General features: G+C 32.6%; 1 protein-coding gene across 1 annotated transcript in view; it reads right to left on the bottom strand.

Annotated features, from left to right (window-relative positions):
* Cdh19 (cadherin 19) overlaps positions 1-12,155 on the bottom strand; it is a 99,474-nt gene that overhangs the window by 56,136 nt on the left and 31,183 nt on the right. Inside the window, exon 4 of the mRNA XM_003466522.5 lies at positions 886-1,005. Within this exon, the coding sequence (XP_003466570.3) occupies positions 886-1,005 (120 nt within the window). The remainder of the gene's footprint in view (positions 1-885; positions 1,006-12,155) is intronic.

The following is a 12,155-nucleotide window of genomic DNA, read 5'->3' as shown; positions in this document are numbered from 1 at the left end:
AATTGAGACTTTAATAAAATAAATGAATAAATACATATTTGAACATTCAACAAAATGATTTAGTTATTTAAATATGTCACATGTTGGAAACAAATTTCCTCCTAATAACAATAGAATTTTTTCTTCTATTCCTTTTATTTTTTAGTTATTAGTTCTCACATTCTTTCATCATTGAATGCTATCAGCTTCTAAATTCATGACTCATATGTTTAATCTTGACTTTGTAAAAAAAAACCCCATATATTTGTTAAATAAATTATTGGTGTATAAATTTTATATATTCAATATATGTTTGACAGATATATACATTATATGCTATATTTATTTTATTAGGCATTAGATTAACACAAATTAGAGAAATGCATACACAAGTATAGTATTCATCTAAATTAAAATTTATAAAATACTTTTTTTACAAGTGAACAACTCATCAATTCAAACATCTGCCCTGCACACTTATTATTATTTACCTGCTTCAATTTGAACATGTATTTCACTATAATCTTAATTTGATGTATCTTTTGACTAAAATGGTTAAAAAAAACTTTCACATACCGTCTTTTTAAACAGTAGTAATTGCCTTTGTTTATATTTTTCAGTAAGGCTGTCACTTTTCTAACTGATTAGTAAGAATCCTTACATATGTTGTATAACACAAATGTTTTATACAAAAATCACATAAGAATGACAATGGAAAATTCAAACTTCTAAACTTAGAAAAACAGCTTAAATTCTAAGAATAATGCAATGTTTAGGAATTAATGGTCATTCATTTACCTAATATTTAGGTCTAATGTAAAACACATTTATAAGCAGGTAATTTTTGCTGACATTTTCCTCCTTTAAAATGAGGTCAAATTGCATTTTGTCTTATTCAAAAAATACCTGTTGTTGGTTCAACAGAGAAGTATGCTTGGCCTTGTAGTAAGCTGTAAAGGAGACGAGCATTGTTGCCAGTAGCAGGGTCATCTGCATCACTTGCTGTCACCTGGATGACAAATGTCCCTGAAGAGAAAATACGTGTTAGCAGGAAATCAAGGCTTTCGCTTGGGTTCAGTGATGCATTAAATTTTGTAAATCACTATTTATTTAGCCAGTAGGACGATGATGTAAACAAAATCTCACTTTACTTCCTGTTCCTAAATTATGAGTAATTATTTTGTGAACAAAATATTGCAACTATATAAAAATAGACAACTCTTAGAGCCAATTAGAATTCTATGCTTGTAGATTCATAATAAAACATAGCTATAAACAATACTTTCTAAAATATAACTCATAATCATTCTAAGAGGTATTATGAATAATTTTTAAAAAACTTGAAATTTTACATAAAAGTTAATAGTATGCTCTGTATTTTAAACATATGGCAGAATATTGAAAACTATGTGAAAATTATTGAAATGACGTTGAAAGTATCCTACTGAGTGTAAGCATAATATTTAGCTCTATTTAATTCCATTCTTATGCACTTGCTTTTAAGATTAACAAAAGAACATGAATATAGCAGGTACTTATAAAGTAAGTGTTGCCACTAATATTCAGTAATAAACAATGAAATCAACTGGAACAATTTTAAGTATATTCAGAATTACAATGTAGCATTGAAAATGTTGAGATTTCAAATTACATATCACTAAAACTGAAATATAGAATTATTAATTTTCATGGAAAACTCATATTTGTTTTAAAATTGTACTATGGTCTCAGTGGTTCTTCAAAACTGGCATCACAAATTTTCTTTCCATAATCCAGCTTTATAAACTGAGATACTTTAAGATTACTCATTTACTCCTAAAACTATTACCCTTACATTCAATAGCATATATTTGTTGCTACTTTATTCACTAATTTTCTCATTAATTATAACTAACATAAAATTGCAATATTAGTATTTTAATATTACATAGTACATGTTACCACATAATTTAACAATGTAATTTTAATGCATAATACTTTGAGCTGAATCAAAAAATAAGAAAACGACACAGGAATAACATCTCTACATATCCTTTCAACTATTTAATTATCCCAAATATTCAACATTTAGACACATTAATTTCATGTGTTTTAACAACATATTGATGCAGTAACAATGAAAACTTATTCAAATAAAATGATTGATAAGACAATTAATCAATTGGAATTTTGGGGGGCAAAACATTCTTTTGATTCTTTTATTAGTACATGTTTGTAGCTCATAATGTACGCGTTTCTTGTGGGAAATTGATACATGCACATAATACATCTGAATGCCTTTGTTTGATCCCTTTTCCCATCCTTACCTCCCTTTCCATGTATCTCTTGATCACTTTCCTTTTTAAAGTTTGTTCTGTTAACTATCTGTCAGTGCACACAACCATTTTCTTCTCCATTACTGCAATATCTCTTTCTCACTTTTTTCCTTAGGAGTTTCTCATTTTGTCCACATCTATGTTACCTATTTTTAGCTTCAGGAACTATCATCAAATTCATGGTATTGCTAACCACTGAATAAAAGAAAATTCTAGAAATCTTTGACTTTAGAACTCTTAACCTAGGACTACATAGATAATAACCAGGGTGAATGAGAAATGCAATCACTCCCACGAATCATCCATACCTTATTCACAGAAAATTGACTTAGAGAGTTAGATTCTTTTTCCCAGTTGTTTTTTTATTTAAAATCATATTTTAATTTTATGTTTCATTTACTTCTAAACAAAACTTAAATCTCCTTTTAGATTATTTTTATTGGGATCCACCAGATCTCATCCAGAGAGAGTTACATGATACATATCAAGGCCTTAACTAACTATACTCAACAGGTCTTAAATGACACAGCATAAGGTCTGTCTCTCTTAGCTGAAGAAGTAAAAATTAATGAGATAGGCTGCTCTCCAATTTTGGATGTCATTAGAAATTCTAATTATATGTCATTAGAAATTCTAACAATAACACAATATCTGTAAATTGTAAAAAAGTACATGTTGTGTGAACATTCCTGATCCTTTTGTTAATATCTCAATAGCTGAGACGTCAGACTCTAAAATTTCCTGGTCCTTATGTTTATCCTCCTTACGAGCATCCATTACTAGCTCCTATTGGTGGAAATTTTTTTAGTTATTCTCATAATTATCCTATTGGTTCTATTATTTGTTCCATGCATACTTGTTTCCTTGGCTTTGTCTTTTCCAAACTTAAAATTGTATGCCAACCAAAGATAAAAATGTCTGGTTTCTATCAAGGACCTTCAGATAGACTCTCTGCAGAGTGTCTCTGATTAACAAACAACATCTAAGACTCCTTTCATCCTAAGGAAACCAAATGGGTCATTGTCTAATATTCCCTCACAGCAATTCGGGTTACTTAGCAGAGGCAATTTTACAGGCAGCTGAGCGAGTTCGAAATACTATAGAAATATTACAAGCAATCTGACAGGGCTGGCTCTTGATGGAGCCAATGCAGAAAAGCAGGTATCTTGCAACCTTGGAGGAGACAGACCTCCTGCTGTGGGCCAGACCTCAAGACAAAAGATTCAACAAATGAAACCTTACCCTAAGGATAAACATCAAGGATTGATACTTTAAATAATTATGGATCATCTTGAGAAAGTCAAGTCACTAACACAACCCACCACAGACAAATGCCCTGTTCTGTATTCAGGCTTGCTTGCTACATGATTCAGCTCCCCATTTGCTCCTGATTTAACTGTTTTCTGAGTAATTACACTTGTAATCTTATTGGTAGAACATAGTTCTCTCACAACATGCTTGCCTGTCCTGTGAGTGCCTATTTTCCCTCACCTTAGAAACACCTCACCTTGTGGTTTTGCTGTATGAAAATTCCTATAAAGGAAGGCATAATCTTTGGCAAACCACTGTCTTAGTCATGTTTTAAAATATTTGAAAAAAATATTTGTAACTATTGTTTGAAAAATTGAGAATATTTATCATGTCCAATTTTAATGTTACTGTTTTATTATACTATTATATGGCTCATATATTTAGTTGACTCCTATTTAACTTTTCCTGTTCATTTACTATTGGAATTCAATTTCGTAGAATAGACTAAACAATTGTAAAAAGTCTTGGATATTTTAATTTTTTTCACAAGGTAAAACCAAAATACGATGTTTAATCCTAGCTTTGTCACTTACTGATACTTTAAATTCTGGTGAAATCTTCTATAAACAGTTGAATGTGATAAAATAACAGCAATAATGGATAAACATTAAAGCAATACAGCAATGAAACATTTGATAAAATGTGTATATCTGTTTTCCATGAAGACTCTGAAAGAATCAATATGTGCATTCACTTACAACTGATATTTGACACAAACCTGACAGAATTATTATGAGACATATAATGTGTCTTCCAAAGGAGATTTTAAACTGTTTTATAGACTCTCTTTCTCACATTACCATTTAAAGATAAGTTAACTCAGTTGTTGACACATAATTAATTTCTAATCTAATTTTTATAAAAATACATGTAATCCATTTTCCATTTATCAGTAATATCAGAGACACATAACAAATGAGTCATTGTAAACACCACCATAATGCTCTTTTCAAACACGGCAAGGCGGCTTTTTCATCTTCTCTAATTACTTCTTTTTGTGATAGAATCATAGTTTCACACTAGAAACACTCTCAATGTGTTCATAAGAAATGCGGTTCTCATCTCTTGGCCATTAGATTCCCTAGCTGCATCCCAGTCATTACTACAAAATGTGATTACTCTTTAAAATATTATGGGAGCTATTCTAGACCCTTTCTGACTACTAATGGAAAAGTTTAAAACATTTTATTTTTATAGAAAAATGTATTTTATAATTTTAAATCAAAAGAAAGTAATTTGAATCCTATGATATTTATAATACATTTGCCTGAAGGGAACACATATTGTTTAATAAACTATTTGTGTAATATATATTTTTACCTCCATAGAATGAGTGGGATGTTAAATATCCACTGAAAGCTCATGTATTGAAGGGCTGACCCCAGATGATGGTGTTTTGGAGAGACTGTAGGAACTTTAGGAGTTGAAATGTATTTGGAAAAAGTAGGACCTTCTGAATGTGCCCTTGAAGGGTATATTTGGCTCCCATCCCTCACTCCTTTCTTAATTTTTCTCTTTTGTGCAGAGCTAGTATATTCCACCCAAACGCTCTCCCCTGGGAAGTTTTGCTTCACCATGAATGAGAGAAAATGTGCCAAGTTATCATTAATTGAAATTTCAGAAAGCATAAGCCACAATAAACATTTCTCCCTTTAAGTTGCCTTTCTCAAGTATTTTGTGATAATAACGAAAATCTTACTAATACACTTTCTGTTTAGGTATACTATATATGCTTAAGTAAGTCATAAATATATACATATATATATATATATATATATATATATATGTATATATGTGTGTGTATAATCTAAGATAAATAATTTAGATAATTGTTGAAGGGAACCTGCAATTCCTTATAAATTAGGTAACATTTCTATAGCACAGTTTGAACTTTTAATGGAATATGGTTCAGTTGGGCTCATTAGTTAAATGAAAGGTTGTTTTTATCTTATATTTGAGGCTTTAATGAAATTAAAAAGTAAAACATGAAAAATTACATTAGATATAAAAGGCAAAATATCAAAATATCATAATAAAAACAATATTTGATATAAAAAGTGACATTTTATATCTGATAGTAGACTTTTTAAAAAATTACAGCAATTGAATTTAAGTGGGAATCTAAAACTTTCCCATAAAACACACTATTTCAGGAAGACAAGAAGGTGGTAGACAAGAAGACAAGCTTGCTAGGTAGCTGGGTGGAGAGCCTGCCTGGAAAAAACAGCTCAGACACTGGAATTTGACAACATGGAGAGGGCCAGAGGAGTGGAGAGGGATTCTCAAAACCCCAGGAGAAAACTGAAGAAAACAGAAATATAGGAAGAGGAAGGAAAAACATGGGGGTGGGGGACTGGAGCTGGATGCACTCACTGACACCCATCTTGCGCTGTGCTGAGCGTGCCATGGAGTCAAACACTTCAAGGTTGCCCTGAAATCATGGCCACCTATAATGGGAGGTGGTGAGTCCCAGGCCCTTGACGAGAGGACACGATGCAGAGTAGAGTGGAGCCACGGTTGAGAGCTGCATTATTCTCTGTGAGTGCTGGAAATTGGGTCCCACAGCAGGTATGGCCAGCTGGAAGATATCTTGGAGTGGGGCAGAGTCCAGCACTGCAGTGGTGACAGTGAGCCACCCCTGGTCCAGAGAGGATTGGTGGGATCAGCTTGGACTGAGTCACACCCCTGGTTGAGACCCAATAGCCAGGGATGAAACTGTCCCAACCCTGTGACATCCACAAAGCAAAGGCTAACTTTCTGAAGGCACTTGCCAGTTGACTGGCTCAGATGAGAGGGACCAGCACACAGTCCCTGCATGCACCTCAGATAACAGCAAACTGGGAAAAGCAGCAAAATTCCAGCTAGCATGCTTCAGAAAAACTGTAAGCAGGGCCTGAGACCTCCACCACACACCTGTCTGAAAGAAACCAGAAACATGAGAAAAGGAAAAAAATAATAATAATAATAATAAAATAAGAAAAAAACCTCGAGCCACTGACCGTGGGAAAATAAGCCCAAGAGAGGTGAATACAGAAGAGAACCAGTGCAGTAATTATGCAATATTAGCCATAACATCAAGGACATAAAGAAATACCTTTATGACCTCATACACAAACTGAAAAGTGAAATTCTAATCCAAGTGAGGCAAGATATAAAAAGATTAATAAAAGAAATGCTAAGCCCCTCTCAAGAAGACACAAATGAAAAAATGGAGGAACCCAGAAAATTAAGGGAAACCTTTGATGAGGAATATAAATAAAATCTATAATACATGAAATAGATCCAAAGAGATTACCAGGAAAATTAAAAACTCCACTGAAAGCTGGCAAAATGCCTTGCAGAAACTAAAGTGAGCCTTTTAAAACTTGAAGAGAGATTTGCAATGTGTGATCATGAAAGAAAAGACCTGTTAAAAATAACAAGGAACCAGGAAGTAACAATTCAAAGGCTAGAAGATGACAAGAGGATCTATAAATTAAGAATAAAAATGTGAACGAAGAAGCAGGAGTAAGCACAAATGAATAAAGAAGACTATTCATAGAAATAATTAAGGAAAACTTCCCAAGCATAGGAAAAAGAAATGATATCCAGATAAATGAAACATACAGAACTCCAGCCAACGACAACCAAAACAGATCTACACCCAGACACATAATCAAGATCCTAAAAGTATACCACAAGAACAGAATATTAAAAGTGGTCAGAGAAAATAAGCAGATCACCTACAAAGGAAAAATCATCAAAGTAACAACAGACTTAACAACACAAACTATCAAATCTAGAAGAGTCTGGGGAGAAATAGTCCAAGCCCTGAAAGAAAATAACCTACAACCCAGATTGATATAACCTGAAAAACTCTCTCAAGATTAAGGGAGAAACAAGAGGTTTCTAAGACAAGGAGCAAGTTCATGGCCACCAATCCAGCTCTACAAAAAATACTGATGGACATTGTAGAGAGAGGAAAAAAAAATATCAGTATTCCAGCAAGAGTGGCAGAAAGGCCTCAATAAATGGGGTAGATATGGAATAAAGGAGAAAAATAGACAAATAATAGCAGAAAAATGGAATAGCAGAGATGAGACAGAGAAGGTGGGCTCTAATCTATAATATAGAGAGCCTTGATACACTAACAAAAAAAAAAAAAAAAAAAAAAAAAAAAAACACAGGCAGAGTAGATTAAGAGGCAGGGGCCATCGAGCTGCTCTGAATAGGAAATATACTCAACCTGAAAGAGGGTTAATAAACTGAAAGTCAAAGATGAGAAAACAATGCTATATGTAACAGGGAACCAGAGAGAAATAGGGACAACTTGTCCAGTAGCCACAGATAGGCTGGAAAGTTACGACACTTTTGTGCAGTGTAGAACTACACAACTGTAAGGAAGGAAAACTTTGTGGCTTTAGTAAGTAAAGGAATACAGCTCAAGATGAAACCCAGGGGTAAAAAGGTTCAGCACCACTCAGATAGATAATGGATTGACCCCCTAATCTGAAAACTAAAGGAGCTAGTGGGATCCAAAACATACAAAGCATCCTGAGATAGGGAAAGGTGAGAACTCCTAAAAAAAGGAAGGCAGAGGACATTGTTAATAGTGTATCAGGACTGAAAAACCACAGTAGTCTTATCGCTCTGTTTAGTTTGATTTTATTTTGTTCCAGTGTGGCTACTCATACTAGATTTAGGGCACTAACAGCTATCCCAAAAATAGCAGTTTATACCATGGTAGCTATCCTTAATTTCCTCTTAACTTAAACTGAAGCCCTGTATTACTTACATTGTCTTACTATGATTGATCTTATTTGAAGCTGGTTAGACTGCTGTTCTGCCTTGACTGATTTCATTCGAATTTGGTATACTTGATAATACCAAGTATAAGAGTAGAGGCAAATACTCTGAAGATGACAAGATATAATAAGATACCCATTCTAGTGTGATTATTAACTGCTTTTGAAGTCCTACAATGTCTCCAAAGTTGTGTTTTTGTTAAAATAGCTATGTAATGCTATGTTCAATTATATTATATCTGATGATGTGGACAATTCTATTGAAAATAACAAGAGAAAGCATAGTAACTACTGTGAATCACCTAATATCGTGGTTTTATATATCTTTTTCATGTTTTTCTAGGAATTTGTTTTGATGTCTTGTTTTTATCTGTTTTTCTCTATAATAAGAGAGGATATATATATATATATATATATATATATATACATGTACAAATTCAAACATGGGGAGAATTTCTATACAGTTTATGGGAATAGAATGTAAAATGCACGATGTAATGAACAGATACTTTGAAGAAGAAGAGACACTAAGATATCCAGTGCTAATTCTGTAGCATTATGATATGAAATCTAGCAATACTATTATTCACTGTTCAGAGTGATATTAGTCTAGTCTCTTATGTTCAATTTCAGCATACATAAATATAAGGACAGCTACTTGGAAGAAAATGAGAGACATTATGGCAGTCATTATTGACTTCCCCAATGTCAGGTGTTAAAGACCTAAAAAGCCTTCATCATCCTGTTATGATTAGATTAGTTCTATATTGTTCAATATATATTCCTTGTGTGTGAAGATGGGGACAACTATTTGGAAGATATCTAGAGACAAAAAGATAGACAGTAAAGATCTCCAGTGGGCTTGCTTTGAAATTCGTGTTTCTTAAAATTGTTTACTTGTGATCTGTTTTGTTCTCTTTTGTTCTGTTTAATCTTACCCTCTTTAAAATAAAAAAATACATTATTTCTTATCACAAGAAAATATGTAGTGAACTTCTTAGTAAAATGAGGAAATTTATTTTATAAATAAAATAAAATGCATATAAATAAAATATTTATAGTTATAATATATATATATTTATGAATAATATATGTTATTATTATTATATTATTCTATTATTCTCGATGCATCCTGCCTCCTAATCTTCTCTGCCATTATACATATGATGGATGTCGTAGCACATGCCTATAACCCCAGCTCTTGTGATGCTGAGATGGCAGGATCTCCATGAGTCTGAGGCAAGCCTCACAGTGAGTTAGTTGAAGGCCAGCTTGGGCTACATAGTGAGATGTTGTCTCAAAAAAATCTAACACCAACACCAGCAAAAAATTACACATAAATAAAGAAAATAAATAAAACTATAGCAATTTAAAAGAAAATATAATCTGTTGTTAAATTAGTTTCTAGAAAAACATTACATTAGTAACTCTTGATAGGTCACAGAAATAACCTAGAATAAGTGTGTGCTCACTCCGGAATTATACTGTAAGATGTCATCCTGTAATCAGAATTGTGTATTTGTTGGTTACTTAAACTCTTAAATTGATCATATCACTGAAATCAAATGAGTAAGAAACTGCAGAGAATAAGAAAATTTTTCATTTAGTGACTGAATAACTCAAAGGTCACCAGGCGTCTCTGATTGGGTCGCTATAGCTGGGCCAGAGACTCCCTGAACTTCTAGGAAATTCAAAGCCTCAAAATGACTGGAATCTTGAAATCTAAGTAAGTCTTACATCTACATGTATCCTGTTAGATTAACAAATGAATAATAAGATTTTTTTTCTCAATCACATTGTATTAAAAACAACTTATTAATAAACTTTTCCTCAAGAAGAAAATAAAAAAAATAACGCAATAATTTCAGGTTCTGTTTTTGTATATATAATTAACATTCTTTTCCCGTACCACTATTGAGAACCTTTCTAATAAATACAAGTTTAAATTGTTAGTTATGTGTTTCTAGATGGTGCCTGCATATTTACAATTATTCTGTGAAATTAAATTTAATCTGACATTTGATTTTGTCCTTTTAATCATTTTCAGTGCAGAAAATTATGAAGGCAACAAAGGAAGTAAATTGTATCAAGTACTTCAGGGAAAAGGTATATTTAGTGTTCTCTGGAAAATGTCTTTTTTAAAATTTATTTTTACTTTTTAGAAACTGCCTTTGCTGAAATATTCTTTAGTTTGTTACGATAAACACAGAAAATTATGAGACAACTGTATTTTAACCTGTGTTAAAATATTTATTGTATGTGTGAAATCACATATAAATTCTAGGTTGTTATAATAGTGTTGATTAAATGCTAGAGTGTAAAAAAAACCATGAAATATTTGAATATCAAAACAATTAACAATATTTTTCAACACAGAAGATTTCTCTGGCCTCACTAAGATGTAAGAAATGTGTAACACTGTCACACAATATTAAGTTATTTGAATTTTATATCAACTAGGAGTTTTATGAAGACTGAATGTTTTTCATCCAAATGCTAAGTTTAACATTAGTAACAAACTTTATTGTGTAATGTGTCATCTCACATAGAATGTTTTATCCTCCAGCAATTATGGGAGCCATCCAAACACAAAAGGATAAAAGTGTTATAAATTTTTATGTGCAGACTAATTTAGATCCATGTAGGCAGTAAGAAACTCAGAAACCTGTGGCAAGGACATTTTGTAATTAAAGCTTGTATTTATTACAGAACACTAAAATAAACATATGTGTCAGTTTATTTCAGTGATTCTGTGCAAAGATTCAAAGTATAGATTTAAAAATGACTCATTGGTTTTAGCATGTAATATTTTCTTGGCTTTAAATTCAGTAGTATGAAAGTTAACAAGCTTTTCTTAGCAGGAAAATATAAATTGTCTAATAGGAAAGCCGCTTTAAAACATAGTTTTACTACGAGTGCAGTTTGATCAGTCAAAGATAAGTGTCTTTAAATATGGATTTCTGAAATTGTCTAGTTTAAAGCAGTGCAGGTTAAATATGATAGTTTTTTACCTAAGGTCTGCTAGAATTTTCGGCACGGCTAGAAAGATAGAAATATGAAATAAAAGTGGCCTTTATTCTAAGAACACGGATAGAACCCCACGACCACTGGGGTCTGGCTTTCTCTGCCAAATACGTGGTATGGGGGGCATAGATGTACCTTAGGTTTGGGGTGGTGCCATAGGCTCATTACTAATGACAAGTAGCCCACTGGGATTCATTTTGCCCCACAGGTAAAATGCCTGCCGGTGGGAAAGATGACCTCAAGGTAAAGCCCCTTGGTTCTGCCTCCCAGCCTCCCACCGCTGCAGCATCCCATCAGGGCAAAACGTTTCAGTCTAAATCTGTGCTTTTGGTAACAATAGAACAGATAAAAGATGAATTAGATGACCTACTAATCAAACTGAATTTCATCAGATTCCTTTGCACAGATATCTGATTTTATTGGTATGAAGACTGGATTGGTCCCATCATCTATTTTCATTTAGTTTTTAAAGACCATTACTTTTTAACTAAGAACTTTTGAGTGAAGCTCTGAATATAAATATTTCCCTACTTGTTATGTTAACTGTGCAAAGTATTGCTCAATTATCTTTCTTTTTCTGAACATATCCACCTGAAAACTAGGTCATTGTTACTACTTTGGGTTCTATTTCTAGCATCTGTACCTTTCAGCACCTGATATAATAGAATTTAAGTCAAACAAATTAATCTGTTTAAGAAATAAAATAGTATACTCAGAAGGAATAAGAATAGGATTTTGCCAG

Source organism: Cavia porcellus, unplaced genomic scaffold (genome assembly GCF_034190915.1).
Source record: "Cavia porcellus strain 051 isolate PalLab524CR breed Dunkin Hartley unplaced genomic scaffold, mCavPor4.1 scaffold_20, whole genome shotgun sequence".
Classification (NCBI taxonomy): Eukaryota; Metazoa; Chordata; class Mammalia; order Rodentia; family Caviidae; genus Cavia; species Cavia porcellus.
Note: the sequence above shows the minus strand (reverse complement) of the source record. Positions and strands in the feature narration are given on the sequence as shown.